Source organism: Ischnura elegans, chromosome 6, assembly GCF_921293095.1.
Source record: "Ischnura elegans chromosome 6, ioIscEleg1.1, whole genome shotgun sequence".
NCBI lineage: Eukaryota > Metazoa > Arthropoda > Insecta > Odonata > Coenagrionidae > Ischnura > Ischnura elegans.
In genome coordinates, this window is record NC_060251.1 from 47,752,971 (window position 1) to 47,771,851 (window position 18,881).

Sequence of the window (18,881 nt, forward strand, 5' to 3'; positions counted from 1 at the left end):
CGCCAAATGACTATTCCTGAAAACCATTTAATTTTTCATTTTATTTATATATTAGGCTGATGTCTACTGTTGGCGTAGTATAGATAAATACGCGGTGGCGTGAGGATAGTTAGTATAATTTTGGGCCTTTGTGTGCTATTTTGGATTCTCGTTATAGTGTTACCTGTGATTAGTGATATTAATTGTCCTGAATACGATTTTATTTTCATGTTTTAATTTTAGGCTGATGTCCCATGTTGGCGTGTTATAGTGCCGCGGTGGCATGAGGATGGTGCTGCTTCTCCGTCGTGGTGGCGTGGCGGGTGCAGTGGTTCGTGGTGTGGCGGGTGGCGTGGTGCGTGGCGGCCCCCGCCTTCTCTCTCGCCTGCTGCTGATCGTCTGCTCCGCCTCCCTTCTATCCCTCCTCTTCATCGGACGATGCGGACTCAGACAGGGCATCGACGACGACAATGCTGAGGACGCAGCCTCCGCACCACCACCCGGTGAGAGCAAAAATCAACCTGGCCGTAGCCAATGAATTTAACTACGTTTTTTCCGCGATTTTCGTTTTTTCATTGATCTATAAGATAATATAGCGGTAGCGTTAGGACTTATTAATAGTTTAGTTGACTTTTAGGGTAGCCTACTAACTTATGAATTCCTTCATTCATATTTCTGAATTTTCCCAGTGTTTCTAACAGCACGTTTTGCATTATCTAGCTTCATAGGCAGATTGCATTCGTGAGTAGCAATTTTTGCCTTTGTATCAATGTAGAAGTATAATTTGTTAGTTCGCGTAACATTTTTATGGCCGTGCGGTGTGCATGTGGTAATCCTCTTGCGTGCTGGCGATTGATCACCCCTTGCCAACACACCCTAGATGTGGCTCACAAGGCTTTATGTAAAAGTAGCAGTGAAGCCTTGCTGACAACTTAACGAAGTCCTCTGTGGAGTTGGTAACTCAAAAAGAGCGTCAGTTCGCTAGCAAAAAAGTCACAAAATGGCGTAACTAGAATGAGGATAGCCATTGATTGAGGAAAGATAAAATAATCTCGAAATTTACCCGTAGAAAGGAAAGTTGTCTTTTCTATATGCGTATAAATTAATTTTAGAATATTTAGAATATCATTACTACCAGTGAAGCTATTAAACGAATTTGTTTTCGATGATTTTACGTTTAATACTAAATTTTTTCTGCTATTAGACTGTTACTAGAGTACCTATATGATATTGCCTACTGATTACAGAATACACCAAGTCTCATTGCTTTGAGGGCATATTTAGCTAGTATGTATACCTATCTCTCAACGGTCTTTGTTGGCGGCGGAACAAAGGCGTAAAACTTACGCTAGAAAAGTTATGTATACGATAGATCAACTGTCAATAAATCAGCTAATTTGCCTTCCCTTCGATGTGTATGAACTCATGGGGATAAGAGGAGCCATTTTTGTCAAAGTTATTTATTCTCTCATTAGGGAAAACAAAATGTTTAATTAGTTTACTTCAAAAGATACGTCTTTGACTGCGACCCAAGTTTCAGTGAGGTGCAGGCAGTGGCGGCTGGTGGTAATTTATCTAGGGTGTGCATTAGAGCAGATATAGGATGATTTAATTATATTATGTTAATGCTAATCCATGAGCATCATATTTCGTCGTGATAGAATACATCGCAAGCAAAACATATAACTGGCATATTCTAACCTTAAAATTGCATGAACAGAAATAATATTAGCATGAATGAAAATAATTATTCTAAACACGCCTTTACAAGTGACGGTAGGCGAAATTCATTCTCCTTTCCTTACACTCTATGAGGAAGTAGTGTAGAAAACGGCCATACAGATGACTCTGTAGACGGACTAGGATCCTGGGCGCAGGTAGTGTACGTGGCGGCTACACCCGCTACACCACTACACTACCTGCGAGTCACTCACCAAAAACATGCGCCTGCGCACTCGCATCGTTTTGAGTCTGCTCCCTTCACCCATTTGAACTGCATATACCCCCCCGCATACTTCGTCCCGCAAGAGCACCCTCAAGCGATCGCATAGACCGAAAATGCGCCCGGTCAATGCCTTTGGCCCGGCGCGATGCCACTGGATCGCACACTTGTAGAGCGGTGAATTCGAAAAGGAGATAGCTGTAGCGTTCATGTTTCTAGCATATGCAGACAGGATTTTTATCCTTCTCGTTGCAAAGGAATAGTTTTCTTTTATAATGCATTCATCTTTGGGTGTGCACTTGCTAACATGCGTATACGCACGCGCCGCCACTGGGTGCAGGTACTTCAGCGAAAGATGCATCATAAGCGGCTATTCAAGCATATTTGTTTAGAAAGCATGGATTTGAAATTAAAACGTAAGCTTACTAAATAAAATAAAGCATAATATTCAAGTATGTCCAAAGCCCTCAAGTAGGAACTAGTGAATGCATGGAATAATGGCCATAAAATACCACTACTCTCACAAATCAATATCGTTGCAAACCTTAACGTTTGGAGCTCCATAGAGGTGACTGGGAGGTGATTGACGCGTATCATAACTCGGGACTCGAATTTCCGACTGTATCCCGCGGAAACATGGGAAATGGAAAGGACACCGAAAGTTTTGAATTGGAAGTGACAGAAGCTATCTTGGCTGATTGATACTAGGAGATAATCTCATTTGTTTGGAGAGGCGAACGCAGCCGAACCGGGATCAAACTAAATGAAGGGTGACAGGTTTCCAAATTAAATAGACCGGGCGTATGACGAGTGCATGTATAGTGAGAAGTCAGTGCTAGTGTGGAAAGGATGACGGAGAGTTCCTTTATAATTGTAGGTTTCCTTGGGATGTACTATTCTGACGCACTCCATGCGAAGTACTAACTCATAAAATAACATAACAAACTTATACAAGGTGGTTTCATTTTCAAAAAAGTCATTAAACGTTTCGCTCGAAATATTTTATTAATATACTGCGTTCAGTTGCACCCCCAAAAATGATATTTATTTTAAATTTTCAATTCATCCAAAAGCGTAAAGGGAGCCAAACTTTTCGTTCGAATTATTTTTTGTATCAAATGAAACATTTTATTTACTCGCGAGAACCTGTTCACTATCTTGACACATACTTAGCGGTGAGTATTTTCTCATTACATCCTTTCCATCTGGAGATTAAAATCCAACCCGTCGACTTGTAAGCAATAATGGCGTATCCATAGAAACCCCTGATGTATGTCATAATAGTTGATGAAAGGTGTTTTGCACATTGGACTGAACCTGTCTGTCTAGTGCCTAATTCATAATTGAGAGGTTAAAACTGTATTGAAATTCCAACAATAGTGAAAATAGTGAATGTCTTGTGAATATGTCATTTTTATACTTCTTTGCAATTTGTCATCTATTTTACTAGATTATGCAAAGTTCTTTGCGGATTCTAAATATTAATTTTTCTATTTACGTATTTTTATTTTCTCGAATATGCTCAAGAATAATGGATTTTAATCGTTTCTCATATTCTGACTAGTTATAATAGGATATGCATGTAAAATAAAATGCAAAGTATCCTAAAACAAGCCTTGCCTTCTAAGTGATCTTACTTTCTGAATTTCAAATATGTTCAACAGAGGGGGAAAGACGAGACCTAAAAAAAAGGTGCTTAGTATTTAAACGTGTCAGATATAGGTTTTTGTAAACATTAGGTTGTTTGTTGGCATACGATACAGGTTAATGAAAGTTTTCGTGAAATTTTCCAAAATTTCGAAATTTTGAAGCAAAAATTATAATTGGGAGCATAAATCGATTTAGAAAAATATTATGTCCGTAATAATGACACAGGTAGCGAGACTGCTTGCGTCGGTTATTATTATTGCTACAAGGGACAAGAAAAATGAGACCATGTATAGTTCATTTACTGTAACTGTGTTTAATTAAAGACATATAATGATTTTCCTCCCTCCATCTTGTTATAGGTGGATTTGATTCTGTGCTGGGGGCCGACGCTGAGAATGGTGCTGGAGGGAGTCTAAGGGCTGAGTTGGGGCGACTAAATGCCCAGTTAAGGGCCCTCAAGGGCCAGCTGCTGAGGGCTAAGAGATGGAGGATAAGGCCGCAGGACGGTGGGAACTCGGATACTCGCAACTCTATAGATGGCGCGGGAGGCGACGAGTCTCTGCTATCCAGACACCCGGCTTCGCTCTCCGATCCTCGTGAGTATAGCCAGATATGGTGGTATAATTATCCACGTAGCCGAAATATCCTCTTAGGTGGCATGCGAGTTGCTGGTAATTTGATGCCAAATCGCAAATTAGTTATTGCATTCATTTCATTAAAGAAACTTTAAATATTTTCGACGTAGTTATCCATACACCAGCAATGCCGCAAATAATATTGGTGTAGCGTAAAGCATGAAGAGGGTGGTATGCTTTATCGGCATCCGAAGGTGAAAACACCGCCAATAATTACCGATAAATTATATTTCTACATAAAAGTCACAATTTAACAATCTTGATCAGCCTATTTTTAAGAAAACTTTATTTAACTAGTCAATTTCCCATACTTACTATAACTTCCACCAATTTATTTTTAACACCATTCCTAACTAATCTCACGGTATATGTTTGGCCGAAATAGGACAAACGTCATTTCTGTTTTTGACATGAAGCATTGAATACGGAGAATGCTAATTGCATACCCATTTTAGATCACGCTTTCTGAATTTTCATAATTCTAATTCACACCTTACAGCTTGGATGATCAATGGTAGCGGCGATCCCGGTGCAGGCAATTCGCCGGACATGGAGTGCGACGCTGTCGCTGCGGAAGCCGCCAGAAAATCGGAGGCGTGGCCGGACTCGGCTCCCTGGGTCCAGGGCAGTGAGTACGAAGTCATCCCCTTCACTCACTTTTCCCTGAGTCGCCTGCATCCTTCACAGCTGGGCATTGGCCGACGAGTTGTAGAAAAACCTCTGGGATATCGTCGGGAAGACCTGATAGACGCGGCCCTTGCAGCCTTGCATGTCCTCAACGCCTCTCCGTCCCTGCGCCAACTGTCCTTGGAAGACTTCTTGGAAGGTGCCTACCGCACAGAGCCCACGTCTGGCACACACTACGAGTTGTTCTTCAGGCTCTCCCGGGCATCCTCCCCGCCAGCCATTGCTCGTGTCACCATGCTCAGGCCCTTCGCACCTCTCAGGACCGCTGGTCCAGCCGAGGTGAGGCCCCCCAGGCCGCTGGTCCACGTAGTTTTGCCCCTTCCATCAAAGTGCCCGCAGTCGGTGTTCGAGGCTTTCATGGACAAGTTCGCGAGGATAGCGATTAGAAATGACCGAAAGGTAACGCTGACGGTTGCACACTTTGGCGGTGGCGGAGCGGGTCTGGCGGCAGCGAGGAGGGTCATGATCAGGGTCTCCAAGGACACGAGGTTCAGGGGCCTCAGGCTGCTAGCCCTGAACACGACAACGTCCCGGGCTGCGGCTCTGCACGCGGCGGTCGAAGCGTGCTGCACCCAGCATGGCAGCGGAGGACACCAGCCCCAGAAAGAGAACTCGGTGTCTCGTCAAGGTGAGTGACTTATTATTTTTTTGTGCTTCCTCATAAAAAAGACTTGAAAAGGTATGGTACTTTTTTACATAATTTATTTAAGTCGACCGGTTTCGTCGGAAAGGCGACATGTACAGATTTTTTTTAGCTTGAAACCATCGAGTTTCTCTTCCTGGTATAGCCTGAATCATAGACTCCCTCAGAATGATAGCCCATGCGATAGGTTTTCAGGGACCAATTGAGTGATCCGCTTACGGTGTCAACGACGGAAAAAGGGACGTACCTAGTAATGAGATTTCTATCTGTGGAACCATTGTGAAAAAAGATCGGTCATTTTTTGTCATGTTTTCCGCTATCATGTGAGCGACAGCTGGAGGCGTCCTTATAAAGGGATAAAAAAATGATTAAGTGATTCAAGTTCATAGATGCTAGTTAGTACTGAAAGATGCTCATGATATTTTTCCGTTAAAGTTTTTGTAATTCCTGGCAGATCTTACTGCTTTGGATAAATCATGACAACAAGATGTCATAGAGCGACAAGCCAATATAATGCGAATCACTTCTTCCTACCGTAATGTTGGGAAAAAGTGCAAAGCTACGCCTTTCCTCTTTTGAAATTCTACGTTTCCTGATATTTTCCATAAGAAAATACTCCCATTTGATTCAGGGTTTGAGATAAAAATAACTTCTTGCTTATAAATGAGAGATCTCGGTTTAGTTCGGATAAATGCCGTCCTAAATGTTAATCTTCGCAAATATCACCAGGAATATTGGAATTAAGTATGAGAGTATGTATTTATTAAATACACCAGGAATAACCCGTGGTCAATGTTGATATCTGAAGTCTTACTAATTTCATATAATCTCGTAAATTGCAAATTAACTTCCTAAGTTCGGAGAAATCGTATCATTCACTGAAAGTTATGTAATTACCACTGATTTATTTGATCGGTTATGAAAATATGTTAGGCATTTGTTTTGAACGGATTATTTGTGTGACGTGAACAGGAGGCAAAAGATGTGGATTTAACGCGTGATGCAGGGCGATATGATGGTGATTTATGCGATATTGGGCAGAAAGTCGAGCGAAAAGCTTTGACAGAAAACAGGGTTACTGAAGGTATGGGGTAGGGATAGGATAGGCCGCTTGTTAGGTAGAAAACAGTTGAAGAGCGGAAATTATTAGATTTTTAGATTATTGACTATTCAAGTTCTTTATAATCCTATACAGGACGATATAGTTTCCAGAGTATTAGTTTTGAAAAATAATATTCACCCTGGATTAATTTCTTGTGCCCTCAACTTGTGGCAAGTGTAAATTATTTCCATATTTATCCATATTACCCAGATCCCCTGCTGTTCCTGACGGACGTTGACGCGGTGTTCAGCGCACGGTTTCTAGACAGGTGTCGCTGGCACGCGTCTCCCGGCCGGAAGGTGTACTACCCAATAGCCTTCGGCCTCTTCAACCCCCGCGTGGTATACTCGCTGCAGGGAAGGCCTCTTCCGCCGAGGGAGTCGGACAGACTGCTCGTATCCAGGGACACGGGATCATGGAGGGACTCGCTCTTCTCACTCTCCTGCCAATATAGGTGAGTTGTACAATTTTTCTCCTTTAGAAGGAAAATTACATTGGATACAATGCAGGGATAGTATGTGACTGCAGGCAAAACCTTGGCTTGTTTTCCCAGAGCTCTCAACTTCTAACTTCAGAAGTCATTCAACTCCTTTGGTTCTGGGTTTTAACAAAGGTGACGTTCGCAAGAGTATAAGTAATAACTTGGGGCTCTACTGTGTGGTAGTTGAGTGCATTACTAATAAAAATGAGATTGTTACAAATGCACACTTTTCATTTCCGAACCAACCCGAGTTCACAAATGACCAAAATGTATTGAAACCCGGATCAGTTTAAAAATAGAAAATTCGACTTTGAAACGATCTATCATTATGAATCTGCATGCAATCAAAGTTTCCGTAGTTCAGGTTTTAGAGGGCCAGGCTTGTGTTTGCGAAATGCGGGAGCCTAGCGGGTCGAACATTATTCGACTGCTAAATGAAAGGTTTAGATGACTAAAAAAATGATTTGCAGTTAAAGATCTTGCAGTTAAAGGCTATTGGAAAGGAATTTGCCCTAAAGTGGGAGCCTTAAAGTGGGATATTCATTGTCTGTGGCTTAGTCTGAGGTGAATTCTTTCCTCATCTATGCAAATGATAGGAGTAGAAGTAGTGAGGAGATTGGAGATATATTTTGGATTATACGCATCTTAATTTCAAAAAGTCAATTTTTCTTTCTTTATTGCGGTGAATTCACTGTAGGACCATCTATCATTTCATTGCTTTGGTGATACCCCTGATGAGCGAAATGAGGAGAAAAGTCGATTTTATAATATCAAGACGCGTTTAGTGCTATGGGAACATGTACTCTTCCCTCTTACAGATGTTTTCCCAACAGTACGATAACACTTTGTTGTACATAAATAAAGTGTATAGACATATTATTTCATCAAATTCTCGTAGTTTGACTAACTCGCATTCCCAATTAATTGAATTTACTCTGGCTTTTTACTAAACATTCGGAGGCAAGCTTTAGTCTATACCATGTTACGATTACTACAGAATAGGTATTATTAAAGCAGCTTCTGTTATTATTCTTTATCGATGCAGATCCGACTTCCTCCGAGAGAGCGAGGCTGAAGACGGAGGTCCCGCGGAAGACTTGGCCCTCTACCGCCGACACGTCAAGTCATCAAGAGTGCGGGTCATCCGCTCCACGGACCCCGGCCTCTTCTTACTATGGCGCCGGCGTCCATGCCCTTCCGCACCATATAACGCCACCCCTGCTAACATTGAGAGGGTAAGGGCCTGCCGGAGGGCCCGGGCCCTCACGGAGGGCTCACACGCCCAGCTGGGACTCCTGGCATTCAGGGACGGCGACGAATCCGACGGACCATCCGCTGTGGAGTTCCCGCGGACCACGGACATTCCAAGGAAGGAGACCTCATCATCGGCTTCTGCTAACGCGTCGTTGCAGTTGAGGTCGTCCAGTGTGGCGGTGACAGCATCTCCGGTGATTGTTGAGGAAGTCGGCGGAGTGGTAGAGGTAGTTGAGGGCCAGGAAGTCCCCGGTAAAGTGGAGACGAACAAGGGTGGTTTGGGAAGATGAGAGTGGGGAGAGAATGTAGGGAAGGTGCTTCAAGTTGAAGACGTGGAGACAGTGAATCGGTGAAAGAAACTTTATTACCTATTCGCCGAAGTGAAGTCAGTGCTGTGGTTATCCGCTGCTTCTTATGGTACGTGCGGCCAGTTTATTTACCCGATTAACGACAGCTTAACATGACTTCCTACGACAATATAAAAGCTTTACTGAAAGAGCAACCTAAATTTACTAAATTATTTGCCCCTCTATTCGAAATTGGTGGTATTCTATACCCCCATTCCCCCTTTGTTAACATTGGGTTCCGTCCAATTTATAAAGTTTTCTTCGGGTTCTCACCACGTCCGTAGGCTTTTGTTGGGAAAAGTTTCGCTGATATTTCTTGAAATAAAATGCCAACAAAATCAAATGGACGCGATGAGAACCCGAAGAAAATGCAAAAGTCATCTGATCAACGCCGCGAAATATTTGAACCTTCTCTGCATGGAAATATTTTTATTTGTAATTGATTAACTTTTGATAAGAGTGACTACGGGGCACATTAATTTTTCATTAAATTTGGATTAAATACTCAAAGATATATTTTATCCCCATTTTTTGAGGGTTTTATGGTTTTAATGTAGTCTTAATTTTCGGTCGTTTTTCAGTACACAGGTAGTCTTTTTTTAAATAGTGATTACAAACAGAAAATATGTTAATTTATGCACAATTTATAATGTAGGTATATAATTTCTGTTATGTATATATGCGTATTTTTTTGTTCCAATCAATTCGAATTTCATCGCCTTTGACAATGCGGTAATAACAAATACTGGTGTTCCTGTTTCAGGGCCGGATAATTGTGAAGAGTCGAATTTCAACATATCAAGGGAGGAGCAGCGTCCTGATGGTACAGGTTGCAAACAAACAGTGCAAGTAATAGTGCCTAATGTAACGTGAGAGAAATGGACTCTGTTGAGGTGCTAAATTTGTTGGGCATGGTGTGAGAGAAGTGGAGATTCAGAAAAACACCCTTACTACCAGTATTATTTAATGCACGCAGTGCATAATGCAGCCGTGTAAAGTTTAAATATATGCCTAGATAACGTATATGATCAACCGATGGACAGTGAGCCGTGTTTTCCTTGGAACAGAATATCCCTATTAGCCACTGGCCTCTCGTTGTTATCAGTGTACTTGTGAAACCCTTAATCATTCCAGGATAATACTCCTTTGACGTCCTAATTGTTGTCAGCTTTCACCAGGCCACCTGAAGGATATTTGATCCCCGAAGCAGAGTATAAGGGGAATTTACCTATTTTCATGACCCATTTATGAAGCTAAAGAGGTATTTTGAAACTTTATATTGATCCGTTTCTGTTACCGAAGTTGTTTCAAAATTTTAGGTTTACCGGTGATATTTCTTATCAAGTCTCCATTCTCATCCAACTGAAAAAGACCCAGAGATTGTTCATAAGTTAAGTAAGCGCGTTACTAGTATTTTCCATAGGATGTCGAGTTAGATAATTACCATAGCAAAAATTCTATCGCGTCTCTTCCGGTTAGGACTCGAAATGAATTTTCTGTCAAGCCTGTGACGCTTGCAAAATTGTAAAATATAAATGATATTATGATTCTCGAAATTGATGAATTTATGTAAGGTGTTACAATGTTAGGAACGTGCAAGCATATCTGACAGTTCAGTAAACCATTCGTTTTTGAGCTGTCGTTTAAAAACATATTTACCTTTATTCCTCTTTCTGTCTTCTTTTACACTTGCAACGTGCAATTCTAGAATTACTCTGTGGATAGCCATGAAAAAATTATATTCTTATCCTAATCTGATGTCTTAAAATATACCAGGCATATTTTATTATATCTGTTGACCCATAGGATTATTGCGTCGTTGAATAGTACATATTATCTGCTACATTTTTGCTTTGCTTGAACTATAGAAGCCCCTAGCAGCACCACCGAAACTGTCGTCCCATCACCAACGAAACGTGAACGTATGTCCTGAAATTTCGAAATTTATTAGCTCTTACGTAATTAAAATTTCTAAGATGCTGACTGATTACCAACCAAATTTCACATATCTCTTGTGCATGGATTTTGCAATATTTTGCCACTAAAATCTGCAATTAACTGATTTGTCTCATTGCTATTACAGCGACGGCATTTCGTGAGTACATTTAACTTTTGAAAAAATGAGTATGCAAGAATTCATACGGTCATAAAGGTCCAAGGACTACTAAGAGGCAACAAGGCAAATAAAAAACTTCGTCATGTAATAACAAGCGTCATATTTTGTAGTCTTCTTCAAATCGGGATTTCTGGGTTGATTAACATTTTTAATCAGATTCAAGGAGCTCTCAACTTTCTCAAATACCTCTTTAAGTTTCTCATGATTCAGTTTGAAAACCCCAATAAACCATTACGTGATGGTTCACGTATCCCTCAGGTGTGATGTTTTTGTGAGTTACTGGTGAAGCAGCAGGGAGTGCAAATTAGACTTCTATAGGGGTATCCTCCCAACATTGGTGATAATATGCTCTTCGAAGGAAAAATTAGGACGTTATAAAACTGTGAAGTGATCCAGCCTCCTGCATTTAATCCTCCACTCCTCAATACAGCCTTGGATAGAAAGCCGCGGTCCACCATCCCGGATCTTCTAAATTTTCCTCCAACATCGTGCTTACTCTGCCGCATAATTATCAGGGAACGGTGAGTAAACCATTTTGGAATATTCTCCTTTTTGCAGTGGAATTGCGATTGATATTTGGGTAAATAAATTTTTAGTTATATAAAGGGTTTTGATGAAAGAGAATAGTTCTGTTTGGTTGTATAAAATTAGCTTTTGATGATATTTATTTGATTACTCTTATAAAATTTTACATTTTCATAGACTAGTCCTGACTATAGGTATATGTTTGCTATCTTGAAAATGGAGAATTGGTGGATAATTGAATGAATGGACTCTTTATTTGATCATAATTTAAATATATGCTTTCATTAATTAAGGTATGTATTCGAGTTTTCACAAAGTTAAACACGAACAATTGAATATAAATGATATAGATACGGCATACGAAAATCGCTCGAGATGGAACGAAATTTATTTCATAGTAGCATCTAAAAATGCCTCTTTTATTCCATTTATAGACTGGTTAAGCGATGAATTATGAATTGATTCTTATAAAAGATCGGTCATTTTATCCTTGCCCTAAAATTTTGTAGAATATCGCTTTACCGTATGAGGAAAATTTTATGGTGGTAATTTCCAAACACGTCTATTTGAAAAAATCATAGAATTAATGGGGAGTAATGAACTTGTAATTTGACAGGCACCCGCAAACTTCATTCTGGAGACAGATATGAAATTTGAAAGCCTCTATGTAGCATGTATATGGTTAGTGATTCAGCGAATTTTACTTACTTCATTTTATTTCATAAAAGTATCTAAAAATAATTCCCTACTTCCGTTTTTAGACCTATAAAACGATAAATCATAAAGTGATTCTTTAGAACATGACCTTGCTCTAATGCTTTGCAGAAACGTAGGAAGTGATGGAGGATGAAACATTTCTAGAAGTACTTCCCGAACATGCCCATTTAAAAAATTGTTTTCTTTCCTCGGCCGGTTTAACGGAGCGTAATGAACTTGTAATTTGATATTCCCGTATATATACCCTCGCCACCTTTATTGCGGATTGCCTAGTTAAAACATTGATCTGCGAAATGACTGGTCTTACACTGCGTGTACTTTTTACTTAATATCGCTGCACGCAGCGACACTGCAAATGCGTTTGCCATGCCTCGTGGGCATTGCTTTTCACAAAGGTAAAGGCTGGCAAAGGGTTTCGCTCTTTTATTCTCGTTCGAAAATGTTCCTTTCACTTCTCTTATTTCAAGGAATCCCTCCTCTTGCACTCCACGCCTCTTCTGCACCCGATCCCAGCTTTCCGCTGATATTTTCCTTTGTGAAAGAGAACCCCACTTACACGGCGTGCAAGAGAGACTAAGTTTTTTTTCGGCTCCCTTTTTCACCTGTTATCTGTAATTGGAGCTAATTGTTGAGCGGCGGTTTTCACTCTTCAGACTCTACGTCGGATTCGACTGCTATTTATCCTGCTCTCCATTTATCATTCCCCTAACGAAGCTGTTTGTTTCCCCTCTACCGTCCTTTCTCTCTATTCCATCCAATTTAGAAGTTTATGATTCCCTAATAGCCTAAAAAATGGAATTAATTAACGATTTTGCAAGGTGAAATAAATTGATTTAAGTCTGGAGGTAGGTTTGAGTGTTGAACCCCTTCATACGTTAAAAGGCCAAAATGAGTTTTCGATGGATGCTTAATGGAGATTATATCGAGGAAAACAAATGTAATGGTGTTCATCCAAACTATCTGATGAATAATTACAAAATATCAAAATGAATAATGGCCTAAGGTGAGGTGGGGTAAGTGCGACTGCGGGGTAAGTGCGACCCCCCTTCAGGAAAATCGTATTTCCGTTCTCGAAGCAGGTGGCGGTCGTGCAACATATTCTACACATAGTAATGAAACCAGAGCCAACGACTTTGTAATACTTATCCCTTAATTTCTCGTTCCACATGCTTAGGAAATATAACCGTCCGTTCATCTCGTAGTCTTAGTTGGTTGTGAGGAGAGGCTATACCGCAGTTCCCTCTGAATCAACGTATCGGAGGTGTTAGGTAAGAACTATATCTTGTTTTCTCTTCTTCATGGATTGGTTTTCCTTGCTTTACTTTAAATTTAGGAGCTCGGGTCGTTATATTTAGTTTAGATGGGGGGTCGCACTTTCCCCGTCATAATCATCCATTCCTACCTTCCGGGGCAAGTGCGACCCCGTTGCCTGGGGTAAGTGCGACCCCCTGTCGCACTTACCCCAGACTACGAGGATACTTGACGTATGGATTTAATTTTTAGTTTCTGACTAACAGTTCTTGCGTTAAACTTTTAGTTTCTGTCTGGCAGTTCTTGCGTTAAACTTTCTTAAACAAATGTTGCAAAACACCGAAGTTTATAAAACTAGGTCTTTTAATTAGAGTCCTCTCATCAACTTATATTTTGAAGGTTTATCTGATAAAGATAGCTTACTTCAGTTTGTTGATTGATTATGATAGGGCATTGGATATCATGTATTTTTACGAGGAGGATGTAGACGACATGGTATTAATGCCAGAAACAAGATAGCATGAGTCAAAAAGCTTAACAAATTCGGTGACTAACATTCAAAGTGGAGATTGGATTCTGGCTAGATTCAGCAGCAAAAAGTCAGTTGCTCACTATGTAGGGAAAATTCTGGAGATTAATGAATAAGGTGATGCCGTGGTTTTCTTTTTGAGGATATTTTTTGGAACTGAATTAAGTTTCACCTGTCCACGGAATGAGGATTCCAGCGAAATACCTAGGGAAGATCTCTTCTTCTTCTTCTTCATCCTAGCGTTTGATGGTCTTCATGTCCGCCTTAATTTTGTCGAGCCAGCGCATCTTTGGTCGTCCTCGTGGTCGGCGTCCTTCAGTACTCAGCCGCATTGCTGTTTTGGCCACGGAGTTCTCATCACTACGCACCACATGCCCATACCACCGCAGTCGAGCCTCCCGCATCTTGTCTGTGATCGGTGCAACTCCCATTCTTTTCCGAATGTCTTCATTCCTGATGTGATCCAGGCGGGAGATGCCTAGGATCCATCGCAGCATCCTCGTTTCCATGACTTGCATGGCCTGTTCTTGATTTTCTGTGGCTGGCCAACATTCTGCTCCATATAGGGCCACTGGGCGGACTACGGTCTTGTATACTTTGGCCCTGAACCATTCGGGCGTTCGACGGTCGCACAATACGCCAGTCACTTGGCGCCATTTCAGCCATGTTGCATTAATTCGAGCTCGTGTGTTGGCGGTTGTGCTTCCATCGTTGCTGATGACAGAGCCCAAATATTTCAACTTCTCGACCTTTTCAAGGTCCTCGACGTCGATGCTTATCGTGCCATCGGTTTGAGGACCACACTCCATGTACTCAGTCTTCTTGGTGTTTAATCGAATAGTTGTCGAGTCGTACCTTCCATAGTTGAGTTCGCTGCTGTAATTCGGGTCTGGTGGTGCTGGCAAGGAAGACATCATCGGCGAACAGTAGCGACCAAGGATGTGATTCTTGGAGACAGGCCGTGAGTGTGTCCATGCACAGGATGAAAAGGAGCGGAGAGAGGGCCGATCCTTGGTGGACGCCAACAGTGATTGGGAAAGGCGGTGATATTCCTGATGGGCAACGGACCGTGCTGGTGACGTTGGTGTAGAGAAGCTTCACCAATGGCACGTAGACTTCAGGGACGTCGTGAGATCTGAGGGCATGCCAGATAAGGTCGTGTGGCACGCGATCGAAGGCCTTCTCCAGATCAAGGAAAGACATATGCACTGGCTTGTTCTTCTCTCGGTGCCTCTCCAAGAGCAGTCTAGCTGCGTGTATTGCGTCTGTTTTGCCACTCCCCTTTACAAATCCACACTGGCTGGGTGTGATTGAACAATGTGTCTGAGCCTAGCATCAATCACTCTTTCGAATATTTGCATGGCGTGGCTGAAAAGCCGGATCGGGCAGTAGTTGGAGTATTCTGCGACGTCGTCTTTACCCTTCCAGATGGGCACAGACACAGAGAAGATGTTGTAAAAATATAACTGAAGCCCTCTGTCGGCCGTCGAGGAAAGTTAACGTTTTGCCTATCTTTCTCGGGGTAAAACTTAAAATAAACAAATAAATATTCAATGTTCAATTGGTTGAAGATCATAAGTTTTTCTTCATTTTGCTTTTTTATATTTATAACGTAAATTACATTAGAGAAGAAATTCTTTGTTCATTACAATCTAGTTTGTATTCAGATTTGTTGTCATATGCAAGATTTATAATTTTTAAATTTTTTTTTATTTATTCGGCTTTTATGCACACTAGATATTTTAAATACACTTTTGAATTAATGTGTAACAGTTGAATACTGTTACTATCGTTTAAAAACACATTCAACAACAATTCCATTATGTACCAAAATTAACCAAAAAAACGCGAAAAAAAATCTACTTACATTACCTAAGATAAAAGTTGATTTCTCAAGAATGGTTAAACATAATTTGGTACTTTAAAAAGCAATGTACAGCTGAATTCCTGGGCAAATCGCACTTACCCCATGTGCCGCGTAATGTATAAATATATTGCACAACAGCCATGGGACGCACTTGCCCCATGTACGGGGTAAGTGCGATCCCTCAACAAGAATGTAAGTAAAAATTTATAAAAATTACCACTTTACAGAGAGAGGATTTTTAGTCTAATTATCATTTTCAGTGATTCACATACATGTTATACACTGAATCTCCTGTTTTTAGCTAGCCTAGAAAATTTTCCTAAGCTAGTTAAAGTTGATGTATGCTATTTAGGGGTCGCACTTACCCCACCTTACCTTACTTGTCTAATGACAACTTATCACTAGAGCTCTACCAGACGCATAACTCTCGCTCCACCTGTATGATTATTATTTTTAAATCAACTGTGTAAAATAGTGAAGGATATGTATTTCCCAAAATACTTTTTCTGGGGTAAGACTTTCGTATTTGAGTTACGGAAATATATTGAAAGAGTATTTTATTGCATGAGTAGGTAATCATTAGTTAGAAAGTGATTATGATAAGATAATCATATAAGAGTACTTAGAACATATAAGAATACTTGGTTGTACGGTGCGGAAACCTGAACTCTGAAGAATGAGGTTGAAAAAAAGTCAGGAGGGGTTCGAGATGTGGTTAATAGAAATATGGAGTTGCGTGTTGAAGGAGGAAGATACTATAATAAATTAATGGGATGAAACGTAATACTTCTTGTTATAAATTGAAGTGGGAAGTTCGGCTAAGAAGGGACTTATGAAGGTAATTGACATTATTTTTCCCTGCGAGCCTACCATAACTGGTATAGTTCTTTTAATAAAATAATGATTGACCAGGATTTACTTCCTCAATATAACCTAGGTGACCAACACGCTGCACGCATCGAAAATTGAACATTTTTCTGGCCTGCGAGATTTATCTCACTTTTACAAAATACTTTTATATCGTACTTTTTACTCACTATGTTTAAACGTGTCTCTCCAAAAATGTCTGCCTTGGGTCTAAATCTATTATGGGGATTTGTAATATGATATGTGGCACGTGGAGTTATGATGATTACCGTAAATTACCCACTATATCACTTTGGTTGAATTGATCCTTCTCGGGTTCCGCATGGCGTGTTTTTCGAACGAAACAAACTAATCAGGGACCACCTACACACCTGGAAAAACTCAGATTCTTCATCATTTTAGTTGATCACCTTTAATATATGCCAGGAAATTTTCAACGCAGTAGCGTATGTTTCAAATAATACCACTGCAATAAAATTGAAACAAATTGTAACCTGTCGAGAACAAGTGATACCTACTCTTATGTCTAAATTTCTACCCCAGTCCTCTATATGAGCTACTTTGTTGATCACACCAAACCATAATCCTCCTTCTCCGTCTGCATGAGAAATACCCTTTATGATATGATATTTGTAGATGATAGTACATAATTTTAATGAGTAAGACGTCAAGATATAAGGCATGTGACCGGATGACTGGGTGATTTCAAACTGATACATCCTCCTTATGGTTTTAATTTTGCTTAAATTTTGATTGCCTTTTAGTATTAGCCTCACGAACTTTGATTCTATTTCGCACAACGTAACCGACATTATTTAACACCTCAATTCATTTAATTCAGTGTCATAAAACCCACGAACCGCGGCGCAACTTTATGTGGGCCGCTATCATAAGAGCTTTTGGCTGTACTAATTTAAAGGAGGGATCAAGGAGTTAATATGTACCTATGTAATATGTATGCTATAAAATCGAAACAAAGTATAATACGCCAAGTGGGAGTTATATGTACTCTTGCGTCTGAATTTCTACCCTAGCTCTCAATGTGAGCTGCTTTGTTGATCACACCTGGACCTTATCCTTCTTCCCTATCAGCATGAGGCTGCCGCAAACGCTTCCGAGCCCTAGTGCTTCAATTATTACTTTCTCAGGGAAGTTCCGTTAGGAAAGGGAGACTTAGGTCGACGAACCACATTATTTTCTCTCACGAGTATACCATGACTGGTAGAGTACTTTAAATATAATAATAATTGACCAGAATCTACTTTCTCAATATGCTATGGGTGACCAATACTCTGTACCAATCGAAAATTGATCATTCTCTGGCCAGTGAGATTCATCACACTTTTACAAAATATATATATCGTACTTTTTAGTGATTATTTTTCAAATTTTCTCTCTAAAAAGGTCTGTGGTGGGTCTTAATCTCTTATGGAGATATTTAATTTGATATGTGGCCCGGGAAGTTATGATGCATACCTCAAATGGTCGCAATATCATTTTGGATAATCACCTCTGATATAAACCAGGAAAATTTCAGTAAAATAGTTTGTATTTTAAATAAGATATTTGCTGTAAAAACGAACCACAGTATGAAAGGTCAAGCGGTAGTGATATATACTCTTATGTCTGAATTTCTATCCCAGCCCTCTGTATGAGCTACTTTGTTGATCACATCATGCTGTTATCATTCTTACCCATCCGGAAGAATCTGCCACAAACGCTCCCGAACCTTAGCGCTTCAATTATTATTTTCTCTCTAAGGTTCGTAGGAAAGATGGACCTGTTTTTAATTAACTGGATCTCCGCCGGACGCATCACCTTAATTTCGCCCGGAGAACGGGGGTCCGCTTTTTTATGGTTCCCTTTTACGGCCCGCGTGTTCTCCTCGCAAAAATCGACCCCCTTCTCCCTTTCGTTGCAAGCCATCGCTTTTTATCTCCTTATCTTTTTAAATGAAATTTCCCTGTTTTCCAGGTCATCTCCTTCATCGTGTGGGGCTTGATGTCGTTACATTATTATGGTTTTTATGATCCGTAGAGAGAGAGTTTTTATTAGGCCCTCTCAGCTGCCTATTCCCATCTCGCGGAAGTACTTCCAGCGTTGAGACGGCCTCTCTGTCGTCGGTTTCATTAATGTAATTAGACGCCGCTTTCTTTTTTATTACTATTTTCGTCCACATTTCATCATTTTTCTGGAAATCATTAAAGGTTTTTTTTTAATCTCTTAAGGGGTGGAAAGTAATTTCGCTTGCTTTTTATGTCATCCATGCTTTTTTCATCATTCCTCGTC

General features: G+C 40.5%; 1 protein-coding gene across 1 annotated transcript in view; it reads left to right on the forward strand.

Moving 5' to 3' along the window:
• Window positions 1–18,881, forward strand: part of LOC124160643 (chondroitin sulfate N-acetylgalactosaminyltransferase 2-like) — a 119,728-nt gene that overhangs the window by 19,372 nt on the left and 81,475 nt on the right. The window contains exons 2-7 of the mRNA XM_046536558.1: window positions 223–482; window positions 3,931–4,167; window positions 4,706–5,521; window positions 6,849–7,092; window positions 8,165–8,790; window positions 9,484–11,357. Coding sequence (XP_046392514.1) covers window positions 263–482; window positions 3,931–4,167; window positions 4,706–5,521; window positions 6,849–7,092; window positions 8,165–8,663 — 2,016 coding nt within the window. The 5' untranslated portion in view covers window positions 223–262 and the 3' untranslated portion in view covers window positions 8,664–8,790; window positions 9,484–11,357. The remainder of the gene's footprint in view (window positions 1–222; window positions 483–3,930; window positions 4,168–4,705; window positions 5,522–6,848; window positions 7,093–8,164; window positions 8,791–9,483; window positions 11,358–18,881) is intronic.